Source organism: Chenopodium quinoa, unplaced genomic scaffold (assembly GCF_001683475.1).
Source record: "Chenopodium quinoa cultivar QQ74 unplaced genomic scaffold, ASM168347v1, whole genome shotgun sequence".
In the NCBI taxonomy this organism is placed as follows: Eukaryota; Viridiplantae; Streptophyta; class Magnoliopsida; order Caryophyllales; family Amaranthaceae; genus Chenopodium; species Chenopodium quinoa.
Window position 1 is genome coordinate 11,916,747 of NW_018745024.1, and position 15,533 is coordinate 11,932,279.

General features: G+C 32.3%; 2 protein-coding genes across 4 annotated transcripts; both read left to right on the forward strand.

Annotated features, from left to right (window-relative positions):
• The first annotated feature begins 1,247 nt into the window (after positions 1 to 1,247).
• Positions 1,248 to 9,482, forward strand: LOC110708747. 3 transcript variants are annotated; one of them, XM_021886964.1, is made up of 11 exons: positions 1,248 to 1,775; positions 4,181 to 4,344; positions 4,818 to 5,496; positions 5,600 to 5,684; positions 6,532 to 6,619; positions 7,332 to 7,516; positions 7,998 to 8,130; positions 8,301 to 8,437; positions 8,536 to 8,610; positions 8,685 to 8,804; positions 9,150 to 9,482. In XM_021886964.1, exons 2-11 carry the CDS (start codon positions 4,200 to 4,202, stop codon positions 9,243 to 9,245), a joined length of 1,743 nt encoding a protein of 580 aa, XP_021742656.1. In that variant the 5' UTR covers positions 1,248 to 1,775; positions 4,181 to 4,199; the 3' UTR covers positions 9,246 to 9,482. The 3 variants fall into 3 exon arrangements, with proteins under 3 accessions (XP_021742656.1, XP_021742655.1, XP_021742654.1); XM_021886963.1 differs by having other exon boundaries at positions 1,249 to 1,642; positions 8,685 to 8,887; XM_021886962.1 differs by having other exon boundaries at positions 1,253 to 1,775; positions 8,685 to 8,887.
• Positions 9,483 to 10,185: 703 nt separating this feature from the next.
• LOC110708961 lies at positions 10,186 to 11,606 on the forward strand. The gene is made up of 2 exons (XM_021887190.1): positions 10,186 to 10,517; positions 11,591 to 11,606. The coding sequence occupies exons 1-2, from the start codon at positions 10,186 to 10,188 to the stop codon at positions 11,604 to 11,606; spliced, it is 348 nt and encodes a 115-aa protein (XP_021742882.1).
• Positions 11,607 to 15,533: the final 3,927 nt, after the last annotated feature.

Genomic DNA, 15,533 nt, shown 5'->3' on the forward strand with positions numbered 1-15,533 from the left:
AAGTGTCCCAAGAAAACAAGAAAATATAATTCACTTGTTACTATGGAGTATCTATTAATCTGTGCATCTTGTTTTGGACTTGATGCTTATTTGAACAAAGAAAAAACACTGCTTTTTTTGCTCAATAAACCAATAATTTAATTGGGTTTGGGACATAGACAAGCACGCAAAAGGAAACAAAAAACAAAAGTAGACACATACATCATGTGTTCATGTCAATTTTGTACTAGAACTTTTGTAAGAAATGTTATTGGTAACAAATGACAAAAAAATATGATGGTATAAATTGCATGATGAAATCTAATGGGACCTTATATACCCCAAGTGTCAACTTTTCTATATGCATTACACATCATGCACCATGCAATTTGAGCCTCCAAATCTTAACTTATATTTTCGTATCACCTACCATTTCTAGTCATTATGTAGTGTTGGCATCTTTTGGGCTTTGTGTGCATTATTTTAGCAATTCTATTGTGTTATTACTTACTAGTTATAGGGTCTGTTCACATTTACTGAACTGAGCTCAATTGAATTAAACTGATTGGAGCTGAGCTGAACTGAACTGAATTGAATTGATTGGAAATGAACTGAGCTGAAATGAATATTTTATAAGAGAAGGAAATTAAGAGCTGAACTAAATTGATTGAAGTCGAACCGAAATGAAATTAAGTTGAAGTGAACAAACCTTTAGTTACTCCCTCTATTCTTAAAACTATAAGAAGTAAGTGTACATAAGTGGACATAATTGTTGATAGCAAGATAGAAAGAGACATCAAATGAAGTTGCATGGGAGGAAAATTTTAAATTAAAGATATGGAGCAATTTCTTAAAGACATTCGTTTTTAGCACTATCTCCGTTACATATTATTTGCAACAATTTGACATAAAATAGAGAGGAAAAATTTCCAATCGTTGCAAATAATATGTAACGGAGGTAGTATATGAAACAATCTTATAGAAATAACGGAAGGGATTTGTGTTACACGCCATACATTACATCTTTTTTGATTGTCATTTGATGGCTTAATAGTTAATACGTTAGATAATGCACTTAGATAACAAATTTAAGTAAAATTTGGTTCATTCATTGGCAAAAAGTAAAGTGTGCTAATTTACAAGGAGCCTAAATTGTTATCGTGGGTAGTAAAGCTAGTAAATACATGTACATGCAAGTGGATGCAATGAGCCAATGACCCACTCCAACAAAACCCCTAAAAAAAATTGTGCCTCATAACACTAAACCAATTTGTGCTCTCAAAATATATATTTAAATAACAATTTGTAATTATAAAACCACTCAAATTATGTGCATCTAACGACTTGACCACTGAAATTCGGCCAAATAACTAATTCATTTTTAATGATAGCCAATTTTTTACTTCGTACCAAAGATGAAATATTAGTCATAATATTATCTCGAATAATCAAATTTTATGTGCGTTAAAAAAAAAAAAAAAAAATCAAAATTGCCTAAGATGGAAAGATCCCGTTCCCCGGTGGGTCTACAACACCGCCGCATTTCGGACAAATTTCAATGTTGTACTCCTATTCTTTAATGATTTTTTAGGGTTTTTTCTTATCCAAAAACCACCCAAAGTCCCCATCAAATCCCATCAAAAAGGAGGTACAGAAAATTAAGGTTAGTTGGCAAAAGGGCCTTCTACTATATTATCAAACCAAAAATCCCATTTTTTTGTACTTCTTTTCTCTATTTCTAAATTACTGAAGAAAAGAAAAGACACTATTTTTTCTCTGTTTCAGCAAATTTTCAGGTTTGGTTATTCACAATCTTGTGCTATTTTGATGATTGCTTTCATACCCACTTTGTGTTTCTTGCTTTTTCTACAATTATTTGGTTGAAGTACTACTCTTTGATTCTCTTTTTATCATACCCACATTGTATAATTTGCAAATTGTCCTATTTGTTCTTGTATTTTGATATTTCTATGAAATTTGGCTGTTATTTAATACTTGTATTAATTTGCGGGTCTCAGAAATTGTATTAGCATCTTGATTTTATTAAGTAAATAAAAATTGAATCTTTGAATGTAGCATAAGATGAAAAAATGATTGATTTAACTTTTATAGTATAGAGAGCTACCAAATTGGTGTGATTTTCATGCAATTTCATTTTTTTTTAGGTGTTGACTTATTGCGGCCTTTTTGTTCATTATTAGAAGTGGATCTTTTCATGCAAGCTCTTTTAATGATAGTTTTGGACTTTTGGGTTTCAAAGTTGTAATCTATCTTTTGATTCAGAGCCAATTTTTAGTATATAAGAGAGTGTTGAAGGCTAAATTCTGGTTGAAAATATAATTTTCTATCTTGTACAAGTGATTTAAGGTGATGTTTTGCTTTGTCTTCTATTAAATGGTTGCACCAGCGTCTATTGACTATTTATAGCCGATGGCTGGATGACTAGTTTCTTGAACAAAGAGTGAATTGGTTGGACATGAGTTTTTTATATTGTGTACAATAAACACCAATTTTCAGAGTAGGTTTTATATTTGTTACCTTTGATAACCTATGTAGTTTATGTGACAGATGATAATGATATTTCAATCCGGACGCCTTATAAAAAAAAATAGTTGTGAAGGACTATGAATGTAAATAGTTATTATGTTGTTTTCAGGAGCGTTTGTGTATGTGCTTTTTCTTAACAAGGTTTCACTCTTAAGGAGAACTCTAACACGATTTCTTTGCTAATTTTTTAGAGGCTCGGTATAGATTAATGGTAGCTGTTTAGGTTATAGTCTTATAGAGATCATTGTGCTTGTAGCTTTGGCCTACCTCTCAATGCAAATTATCTTTCATCTACAGGAATTGTTACAAATTTTCCTTAACGAAGGAAGTCTAGATAGAACATATTTTTCTGAAACACAGTCCATCAATGAAACGTTAGTATTGTCTTTGACAAGCTGATTAAGTATCTTTCCTGTGCCAAAAATCTTCTGGAATAAAACAAAGGAGTGACTACACATGTTTGTTTCTTTGTCTGTCTGCTATTTTGATGTTCTGGTTCAAGCATCAGATGAATTAGTGATAAAGTAAGGGTCTCTCCATTTTGGGATGCCTGATCTAGTTATGCTGGCTAGTTAAATTTGAAATTGAATTCATCTTGACTAGTAGGTACTTGAATACCTATCACTCTAGCAAATTCCTGACTTCACATCGCAAAGTACTGGATTTCTGATTTTCTATTGCCCAAGTATTTTCTCCAATAGGATAACATGGTGACAGATTTTTGCACTCACATTCCTATACAAACAGTATCATTTTCCAAATTTAGAGTTAAATGTTGTCAAATCACTCTCACACAAGCTTCAAGTATGCCTCATCTTTCCGGAGTTCTTATATTGGTCTTTAATCATTCTTTTGTATTTGCTGTTGTGGTCATGAAACTTTGATAGTGCTTTCAGCTCCTGCTTTTTATCTGAATTTCTCTGATGTCAAAATGAGTTCCTATTCTCCTCGGTGCACCATGCAAGACTGTCTAATGTAGAATGTGGTATCTCTGATTAAAGTGACCAAGACTGTCTACGGTTGGCATACTTGGAAAATGACATTATTGTTGTAGGATCAAAGTCAGATATGTTGTTTAATCCTGTAAGTGGTTACTGAGCAAATCAGATTGTTCAGTATCAAATTTTAAAGGGATAGCTAAATAGAAGATGCAACTATTTTGTCATATTATGAAAGAAAAAAAAGAGAGTTAATTTTAGGATCCACAAGAAAGCAGCATCAATTTGTGAGACTCCTTATTCAATTACGTGAATAAAATTAGAGATGTTTTGCTTTCCTTTGCTGGTATATTCCTTACCATTTCTATTCTTTTGAATCTTGAACCTTTGGTAGATATACTATATTGACTTCTGGCAGTCTGGTGGCGGCTCTGTTCTCTAATTTATTTATTTATTTATTATTTATTTTTATTTTTTTGTCTTGATAAGAGACTCTGGTCCTCTTGCCTTGATGCTAAGTGACTCAAAATTTTGAAATTTATATCTTGGTCTAATATTTTCTTCTGATGTGCCATGAGATGTCTGGCTAGTTTCATGAAAATTTTGTGCTAGATCTCATAGTTTAAATCAAAGATGGCTACCTTATGTCTTGTGTAAACTTATAATTTTAATTTTAATCATGTTCATTCGAATTGGAAACTCTTTGTGCTGTGTAGGATCTTCAGTCATTGTATCATGGGCTTTGAAGAAAGAGTTGTGGAGCATGATGATGTGAAGCAAGATGAGCAATCGGGGGCTCTGAGCCTGCATGCATTTTCTGATTTGTCATGCGTTTCACCCGTTGTATTTCTTTTTTTATTAAAAGAATCATATATCTACGGTAGTACTACTCTGCTGTAAAATATTATTAAGTGGTTGTTAATCATGATTATTTCTCATGTTCTTTAAATGTTTTTTTTTTTTGTGAATTAACCATTGTCTTTTGGACTCTTGCCTTTTCCTGTCTTACTGAGTTGTTTCGAGTACTTAATGTTATGGGCATCTGAAATTCTGGATGTAATTAATTCCCCCCCCCCCCCCCTCCTGGTAGCTTACAGTGTAGTGCATAGTCATTAGTCATGCAGTTCTCTTGCTTGTTTACAAATTTTATTAGTCGACAGTTGTGTTTATCATTAAAGGAACACTGATTCAGGCTTGGCTGATAAAAATTGATGTTAATGAGGTTAAGCAACTAGGCATTGCAAGTAGAGCAGTCATGTCCTACTTTATTTAATTTTTTAAATAGCCTCCTTTGCCAAAGAAGGCAAACAGAGGAAGAGTTGACTTACATACTTTTATATTTTGGTGTTATAGGGAAGTCTAAAGCAACCAAAAAATTCCGTGCTCTGCAACAACAAGTCAATTTAGCCCTCATAAACGCCCCTCACCCTGGACCAGCTGTCTTTATTGTCCGTTGCCTATATGTGCTTCCAGTATTCGAATCATATGCTGATGGCTTCAGTCACTTGATTGTATCTGCTCTTCGTAAATTCCTGAAATCCAATACCAATCCCGCTGACTTGCTAGAAGCACAAGATCTTGCTGCACAGTTATTTCTCGATGTTGTCCAAGGCGTTGTCATCCATGATGAAAGAATACTTCTAAAGCTAATTGAAGCTGTTGATTTGAAGTTGGTGAATGTTGAAAAAGCTATACACAATTCCGCTGCAAAGAACTGTACTTATGACAAAGCTGAAGCTTTCATGGAGAATTATATTCATCAACACATAGAATCTCAGTCGTATATGACTGCTGTCTCTTTGTTGGAACAATTTGATATTCGTCACTCAGGAGAATCTCTCCTAATTAAAATATTGGAGAACAAAGACTTTAGAGCAGCAGAGAAGTGGGCATCATATGTGGGTAAGTCAATGTTATGTATTCTTGTTCAGGAATACGTTAAGATGAATATGCTAAAACCTGCATATGGGATTATAAAGAGGAACAATTTACAAGAGGAATTTCCAGATGTTTACCATAAATGTAAAGAAAGGTGAATTTTCCTGCATAAATGTTTCTCATAAGCTAACACTTTTTTTTTTTAAAAAATAAAATTAATTTGAATCATGAATGAAAATAATATTATTGAATTGTAGCTCATTGAAGACTTTAGCTGAAAAAGGATGCTGGGATGTTGCAGAAGAGAGGACAAAGAATGATAGACAGCTTCTTGAATATCTGGTGAGCGGGTTTTTTGGAAATTAGTTTGAGCCCAAACCTAATAAATACATTCCTGTGATTCCAACAGCTTCTAACAACACATGTAGATTCTAACAACAGCTTCTTTCAGAGCACTTAGTTTGAATTTTTCAAAACCACTTAAATAGCTGGTCTATTTCTGATTAAGAACTTAACTTGCTTAATTCTACCTCTATTTCACAATAGATGATCTTTTTTCATGTCTTGTGCTATTAAATATTTTTGGAATGCTCAATTTATATTTTCATAATATAGTATAATATTTTTAATTAATTACTGTACTTGAATTAATGGTCAAAGTGGTGTGTTGGAAAGTAAAAAGGTCAAAACAGTACATCCATGCGAAACGGAGGTAGTAATGGCTTATCAAGGGGTTTGGCAGCTTTGGATTCATTCTTATGTTTTCATTACCCAACCAATGAGGCCAAAATTGTTAATTTCTCGTTTAATCCGTTCATCCCCTAGTGTGATGTAAGCTGCTTCCTTTGCACGAGGCTTTAAACTGGATGAATAATTTATCTTTTATCCATCCAGTAATTTGAGGATTTGTTTATATTTTATATATATTGAGTTGCTTATTGGCTAATGGCTACTTGATTCTAGATTGCTCTGGCTTACTTGTTATGTCTCTTTCTTTATTCCAATATAACTTTTTGCTGCAATCTCTTAGAAAAACTGACAATATTAGAAAACAAATCTCTCTATGACTACTGAATAGATACTCTTGCCACCTATTATGCTTACTAAGGAAAGCTGGTGTTTCACTAACTGCTTGAATGCATACTTTTCTACTAACTAGGACCTAACACCTTTCTTATACATCAAAAAGGTTTATTTGGCGATGGAGGCTGGCTACTCTGAGAAGGTTGATGAATTATGTGAACGTTACTCACTGGAAGGATTCGTGAAAGCTAAAGGTAAAATTTTGGTCCTTTTGCTTGACCTTCATTTTTCCTTGCCAGACACACGTCACACAGTTATAGCTGATTATCAAATTTCTTGAAGATCAGCAATCAGGGGAGGGAATAATAAATTTATTTTTTTTAAAAAATCTTATTAACAGATTTCACTTATTTTGAATTATCAGGGGGCCAGAGCTATCCACAAAAATAATAGCAGAACAAATTTATCTGAAAAAAGATAAACTGATTTCTTTTACCCAGCATATTTGGGTCTTGTTTCAAAATCTGGATAATTATCTTGACCTTTGGGCCGTTTAGGCTTTAGACCTTTGACTATATTGTGACTGGTGGTCTTTGACTGTATTGTATTAATGATTAGTGTCTTATACTTTTATCAGTTGAATACCTGGTTTCATCCTTTCGTGTTGGTCTTGGTGTATTCTGCTATTGATATTAACTAATTGTTTGTCCTAATATCTGAAGCATCAAGGTTCCATATTTAATGTATTTTAGAACCTTTTTCCTTACAATTTCACATGTTTGCTTGTAGCTGAAAATATATTTGATGATCTGTTGTGCAAGATAAGATGGTGACACTTGCTGTTGATAATGTAATTAATTTTCTTGTTCATCAAACAAAGCACGCAAAATTAAGATAGGTCCATATGTAGGGCTGTCGGCCCAGAAAGACATGAATGTTATCCTATATTTTTTTTGGTGGTTGCAGAACCTGAGGTCCATCCTCTTCAGAGTCATTATCTGCATTTGCACGAATTGTTCATAGATGACATTATTTGGGTTGATGAGGCTGATAGTCTGCAAAAAGCGACTTCTTATATTGAAGGGTGTAAAGTTGTTGGTGTGGATTGTGAATGGAAGCCTAACTATGTGAAAGGTAGCAAAGGCAACAAGGTACAGTCATTACAAACTTCTCATATGGTTTCACTATGTTCATAGTGCTTCATTTCCTTTAAGGTGCACTTTGCTATCAAATTGTAAAAAAAGAAGGTTTTGTGAAATGTTGAAGCCAAAGGCTGCAATTTCTAGTAAAAATAAAGGTGCTAAGAGATTATCTGATGATGAAATATATTCACATATTGCTGTAGCAGCTGTAAGCTTGTACTGTATTGACGAAACTAATGCATCTTAAAATGATCCTGGGTTTAATTGATGGCTGATTTGAGACTTTTCTTGGTGTCCATTGGAGCTTGGAGCTTATTGATTTAGTGGTTTTGAGCTCATATGTTTATGGGCTTGGAGACTGTATTTTAGCCTCTTTCATTAGTTTGCTGAATATTCCTGTTTTACTGGACTTGAAGCTTTGTTTTATGAAGCTGGACCCTTTCTTTTATCTTTCCTGATGTTGCCTGTTCATCGTTCCCTTGGTTGACAGGTTTCTATCATGCAAATTGCTTCCGAAAAGGTTGCTTTCATTTTTGATTTAATTAAGCTATACGATGATGCTCCTGAAGTTTTGAACAATTGCTTGATTCGTATTCTGCAATCTCCAAGAATTCTGAAGCTTGGTATGTATATCATCGTAATTGGTTTCCTTGTTTTCTTCTTCATTTTCTACCTTTTGTTGAAGTGTTTATGTAGCACCAGAACGACTACCTGTTCTGTCTATGTCAATTTTATGTTGTGATTACCAGATTATGGCATTTAATGACATTGCTCCCATTTGTGCTATATCTAGGCTATAATTTTCAATGTGATATGCATCAGTTGGCTCATTCTTACCAAAAGTTGGACTGCTTCAAGCGTTATGAAATGCTTCTGGACATCCAGAAAGTGTTTAATGAGCCTTGTGGTGGGTTGTCTGGCCTTGTGAAGGTAATTCATTATGATCTTCTGGTGCCTTTTCCTTTTTACCCTGTTGAGCTGTTTATGGCTTACACTGATAAAAAAAATACCGCTAATGTTCGATGTAGAAAATACTGGGAACTGGTCTAAACAAAACGAGAAGGAACAGCAACTGGGAACTAAGGCCGTTGAGTCAGCAACAAGTTAGTAACATTTCTGTTTGATCATTTTTCTTTTGTCACACCTTGTCACCACTTCTTATATGGACATTCTGCAGCTGGAGTATGCTGCTCTTGATGCGGTTGTTCTCGTCCATCTATTCCACCATATCCGCAGCCACTCTCAACCTGTTGACGTCGAAGACAAAAATGTCAAAATAGAGTGGAAATCCCATATTGTAAGTGCATCGACTAAATCGAATGAATCTCTGTTTAAAGCTCTGACTGGAATGCCAATTATGGATCAAAGTCAGGCTACAAGGTGAAGATAAGTTTTTTGATTCTCATATAAGTTTTTTCTTCTGTTCATTATGTCCCTCAGTCACCTTTATAGTTTGTCTTTCTCAATTACTCTTAATCTAATGGCTGCAAAGTTTTCTTTTAATGTATATGCACACAATTGCTCTCACACTCATAGACACGCCTCTGAGAGAGAGCAATGGTTTATCACTCGTGATTTTGCAATTCGTGATAACATATGGTTTTTGTTGTGCTGTTTTATTTTCTTCTATCTTTGGTTGCAGGCTTCACACCTTGGTGACACAAAGATGTCGAGGAAGAAAGATCTTAGTTTTGAGAAGCATTCTGAAATTGAAGCCGGGCATCCCAAATTGTCCTAGACTTATAACACCACAGTTCTACGTCTCCTATTCCCTGAGTAATGAATTGTATATACATCTAGCTTTCAAGAATTTGGTCAGATGCTGACTTCAAGAAGGTGTCGACTTGCACTTTGTATATATACTATGCTACACTGTCAACATATTGTATATATAACTCTTGAGTTTAATTGGGCTCTGATTCAAGTAAAATGTTCTTTTTAATTTTTGTTAACACAAACACATTATACTTTTCTCTCTCTTTTTTTTTTTTTTTTTTTTCGTATGATTGGAGTTGGAGTGATGCTACCCCAGGCATACTATAGTATAGGGAAAGAGAAGGCGACAGGAGCTAGGGACTGGTCCGGGGGGTGAGTAGCTCACCCAGGGACTCGATCTGGACTTGTAGTCATGGTACAAGCAGTGAAGCAACAGTACATGTCCGTGCATATAGTATTAACTTATTCATCTTTATCCAACGTATTACAAATTTATAATTAGTTTACAATTGAAATAGTCTCCATTGTCATATGGTTGTAACAGCTGCAGAATCAAAAAATTACTAGTACATCATCATTTACAGGAGGTAATAAAGCTATTCCTGTAAATTATCAGATGAAATAAAATTAAATCTAAATTAAAATTAAATTAACTGGTTATCTTAAACATAATATATAGTATGAAAAGGTATTTTCTTGTGTTTAATGACCGAATTATGTAATGATATAGGCTAACATTTCCAAAGCAATCTGTCCCTGATATTAAGGTAACTTCTAAATATAAGTAAATCCATATCATATTAATCTTTCACAACAAATGAACAAAACATATCGTCATTAATCCTCTTAATATTAATCCTAGCTAAATCATTTTTCTTCTCCCCTCCTCACATCAAACGAAAGAATTTAAAAGGGAAAAAAAAAGGAGAGAAACGGGGAACAAGGGAGGAGAGGTGGCAATAATGCACGACTTCCGGTCGCCTTATAGCCATTCCTATGGATATGAAGGCAACCGGAGAGTCGAGTTTAATGGCATTGATCAATATACAGCTGTGGATCAAATGTACGTAGCCAGATCTCGAGGGTCAGCCCCTCGAAAAGGCCTTGTTCGTAGATCGAAACGTAAATCATCCTTAAATACAAAGTCATCAAGCTCTTTTATGTTTTCAGTTAAGGCATGGTATAATAATCCTGAACAAAAGAGGAAAAGAAGAATGGCTAAATATAAGATATATGATATGGAAGGTAAGGTTAAGAGTTCCTTTAAGAAAGGATATCGTTGGTTGAAGAAAAGGTGCTTACGTATTGTACATGGATATTATTAATTATTTTTTTTTAAAACAATATTTTATTGAAAATTTGAAAAATTAAGAAAGTTGTATTAAAAGAAAAGCAATAAGAGATCATTTTGTTGTGAAAATAAAGGAAAACATAATTGAGAGAGAATTAATCTAAGTATATTATTCCATATATTAGGGGTATATATATATAGAATACAATTAGGGTTTGCTTAGATAACAAAAAACCCTAGATTTAGAATATTCCGGAATGATATAAGGATAATGGATATCCACACAATATTTTCATAACACTCCCCCTTGGATGTCCATTATCGAAGATTGTGCCTCGTTAAAACCTTAATAGGAAAAACCCTATGGGATAAAAACCTAATTAAGGAAAAAGAGTACAACATTCTTCGTAATACGCTCAAAATGTTGCCTCATTAAAAACCTTACCAGGAAAACCCAATGTGGGACAAAACCATGGTCAAGGGAAAAAGAGTGCATCGCGTATTTTCACCCCCTGATGAATACATAAGTAACATAACTTGAGATCTTCTAGTCCCGCACCAATGAATCCAATATAGTTGAATATCTTCTCATATGTGGTAAAATAACATTCGTTGATCTTCAATCCTCCCAAACTCAAATTACATCTTCAAATCTTCAAGTCTTCATGTGAACATGTGAAGTGTCTTTATTTCATCATATATACATGTGTTTTTCTCTAATATCATTATTTCAAATCTTTGTTTAATAGTTGATTTAAAAGTTAAACTTATACGGTTACAACATCTTTTGGAAGTCGTGAATAATAGAAATTGATGATTATTATTTGATCAAACATTCATTAATAATAATTTGATGACAAAACTTGATATTACTAATGTCGTTCTTCAATCTCATATGAATTATAATATAACGCATGTAATTATATACATTGATCATAGTTCTTCTGGACCATAAGAAAACATCCTCAAGCATAAGTATTCCATTAATATTCTTTAGACATTTCATAATTGACATGATAGTTCTCTTACAGATATAAATAGTAATTCTCACTAACTTTTATATGCTCAATCTTCAGGTTGAGATATCAATGATGTAGTCACATTGACTAAGAGTTTGATAATAATTACAATATTCTGAATATTAAATTTTTAGGGCTATAAATACGTACATTGCATATAAGTTCTTTAGGAACTTTTCTTACATGATATTAAATCAATGACATTAACAATTTCATCACAACTGTGAGCCCACTGAAATATAAATATCTCTTTGAAAGTTCATATAAATGTTGTAAATACGCCTTATTATATTTTGGGCGAACATTCACACATCTCATAATAATTATATCTAAATTAGTGCATGCAATATGAGATATATAGAAACCATGATTAGATATTGAACAAAATATACAATGAGTAATGCATGTAACAACTTCCTACATATGCAATGAATAATCCATTAACCTATGACTATCACATGCATGTATATGAACATACATAAACTCGAAATACTGCAAGACACTGTACAGTGTGGACTTAAAAATCCATATTTCATTGGACTTCTAGTCCATGATAAAATTATGATCATTGTCATAATGCCGACATCAAAATGGACATATATTCAGATCCCTTATTCACTAGTCCATTCTATCATGCATATGCATTATTTATCGGTTCCATATACCGGTATCATCATGTAATTTCTCATGGTACAATTTTAATTTGCATGCTATTTTTGACATTGATATCTGAATACATTTTTCATTTGGTACCATCATTATTTTTCTTATATCATAGGTCATCTATTGTAATAAAAATTTAGATATCTATACCACTTTTTCAGGTATTTATACACCATGATATTTATATACTATATATTACACTATTAGAGTTAACTGCACTATCTATCTTGTCGTATATCATATCCATTAGACATATATTTATTTTGGAACCGATCATACAACCTACACTTCAGGTGTAGTGATTCAAGTATAATTGGCAAGATTTATCTCAATGTATACACATTATTAATATGATCAAAATGTATCTTCAACGCTATGCAACATGAGTCATAACTGAATACAAATTAAATCACAAATGTGCAAAATATATAGACAAAAGTTGACATATAATTTTTCAAAGTACCATTATAGGGATCATAGTTATTATTTATTTAATTTATAATTTTTCCAACTTTTGCTAATTCGTTCTTCTCCCCCTAAGTTGGTAAAATATCTCATTTATAGGGGCGTTTAATTCTATACCAACTTAGTAGACAAATTTGCACTAATAAAATTCACTTCATTAGGAGGATCACAATCAAAATTTATTTCTCAAAAGATTTGTAATAAAGAAGTTATATCTCTTTTGGAGAACAATTTCAATGAAAAATCATTTCTTCATGAACTTTACATTGCATGTGTATCTATTATTACCCTTTTCATTATATTTTTTGGAAAAATAATGTCTATGGGGAGACATGTGTTGTGCAGTACATTTTTCCTTCTTTTCCAAATTTTTATGTGCTGACATATAATAGCGCCAATCAAAAGAATTGTTATAAACATAAATGATAAATAACTTGTTTGTAATTCTACTAGGTGGTGATCTTCTGGATCTTTAAAAACTTAAATAGTGTATTTGGTGAGCTTCTGGTCACCTAATAGTTGACAATAATATATAAGTTCTTTTGGTGAACTTCTGGTCACCCATTACTCTTTTATATAAGAAATTAAAATCTAATAACTCTTGAAATTTTCATCAATACAAGTTATTATGAATCACAATTCAACTATAGCTCAATCTCAATGTTATGTCTTGCCATTCAATTCATTTCATAATATTTAACATTGAGAGAGCGTCAGCACATTATCAAATGAAACTTCAGATTTCCATAGCGAGTAATTATTAAACCCGGATGACCTAATTTAATTATCACATCCAATCACTTCTCTAAATTTTAAGTTTGGTCAGTTTTCCAACACTAGTGATCACTTTATTAAGCTTACTTTATGCATGGCCATGGATATGATGTGATATTAGAACACCAACATGTGTATCTTTATATAATTGGCAAGACAATTTGGCAAGATAATCAACTAATACTTTATCAAGTAATTACTCATACTCTACTAGAGCTTTGACTATAATCTTGATACATACTCTTCTGGAGTCTTTCATATAATCATGGAATATATAAAGTTTACTATAAGTGATTTTTCCTAGTAATGGGATTTATCACTTCCTCAAGCTTGTCATTATCAATAGTTGCTCCCTTCCTTTTTTCGAAGGTTATTATATTTTAAATCTATTGGACTACTATGCTTCAGGCGTGCTTTAAGTTCATTAGTAACCGATGTTGTCCTTCTGGGACATCAATTTTAATTGGAGCATTTACAGCTGACATATAGTCAATGACACTTATTCATATCCATCTTCAGGATGGTGTCATTGTAAATATGTGATATTATGTGGTAGCTTATATTAAATAAATTATTGACATTGATATTAAAGCTAATATATACATGACTGATTATCATTGATATCATATAATTTATGTGCAAGGATTACATATAATAATGAAATAAATATTATCTCCCTTTAATCCTTGCATACGGGGGTTTGAAATTTATTCAACAACCTTTAAAATCCCTTTATGCATTTTAAACCATAAAACCTTTTGACAATGTCATGTATCAAGTTAAGTAAATTAGTATTATATAACTCTTGTTTGTTCCTGCTCTTGCCCAATTAGATCAGCCTTTATACTCATGAGTCATGACATTGTGAAATCACATTAGTATTATGACTTGTAGATATCTTCATATTATTTTTGAGGGTTTATGACCCTGTATAAATTTATGGAACTGCAAGTCCATATGTATTTCACATCAATTTATTCATCATTTCTATAATCCAACTTCACGCGCGCAAATACTATCATATTATTACACATCAATCAATGTTTCATCCAAGAAATCCTGACAATATGTTTCATAATAGGTTTCACTTATAAGATTACTAACATGTCATGTCAGAGGAAAATCATACTTAAGATATTTCACATGATTCAACATATCAATGTCATACATAAAACTTATGTAGCACATAATTAAGTATATACATTACCATAATTTTACAAGTCATATGCCTTATGTAAAACATTTTAGCGAAATTAATTCTTTGTAGTTGAAAACTCTTATATTACAAGAAGTATTTCATAATGGGAATAAACATAGCTCCTATATGTATAAATAGTTGAAACAATATGCTACCCCCGCATAACAAATGTTCACGGAAACATTTAACAAATGGGTCAGGAGTTCAAAATCCACATTTTTACCGCATGTAGATTACATAAAAACAAACTTTGTACGACTTTGCTTACTGGTCTTTTGTAAAATTGAGCCTTTTAATTCTTCTATCAAGCATAGAGATATAACGAGTCTTATTTAGACCTTTAACAAGAAAAATAAACGATATACATAACAATTATACATATATTAAGTTCATGAATATACTAAATCAAAGTATCGAATATTAAAATCAACTGTTCAAAATTCCCTATTAAAGTTAAGCTAATACGAGTAATAAGGATACTCATCAAAATTAATAGCATTGAATGAAAGGTATTATATATTGTGCTAAAACCTACTAATTAAAATATCTTATCATTGATAGAATAATAAAAAGAATCAAACTGGAACATTATGATAATAATATAATGTAGTCTTGTTATAAGAAATACAATCATAGTATATTATCTTGTATGTTAATTATGAAACCAACAAATCTGTAGCTAGAATGGGGTATGGACGTATGGTAGTCCGTTAAAGTAAGAATATACTCCATAAATTTATCTGTTAATCTCTTGGCAAGATTATATCTAATCTTTTGATTAGATTAACATTGCCCGAGAGCTAAACTTATTGTAAGCCATGCATAATTAGTTATATATTGTCCCCTTAATAACGGATCTCATTTCTTATTGTTTATCCAATTTGATATTATCTTCAAGGA

Bases quoted from the DNA above. Each gene is read 5' to 3' on its own strand.
- LOC110708961 (XM_021887190.1), top strand. From the start codon at position 10,186: ATGCACGACTTCCGGTCGCCTTATAGCCATTCCTATGGATATGAAGGC.
- LOC110708747 (XM_021886963.1), top strand. From the start codon at position 4,200: ATGGGCTTTGAAGAAAGAGTTGTGGAGCATGATGATGTGAAGCAAGAT. The intron at 5,685-6,531 runs GTGAGCGGGTTT...TACATCAAAAAG, and splicing joins GACAGCTTCTTGAATATCTG to GTTTATTTGGCGATGGAGGC. The intron at 6,620-7,331 runs GTAAAATTTTGG...TGGTGGTTGCAG, and splicing joins AGGATTCGTGAAAGCTAAAG to AACCTGAGGTCCATCCTCTT.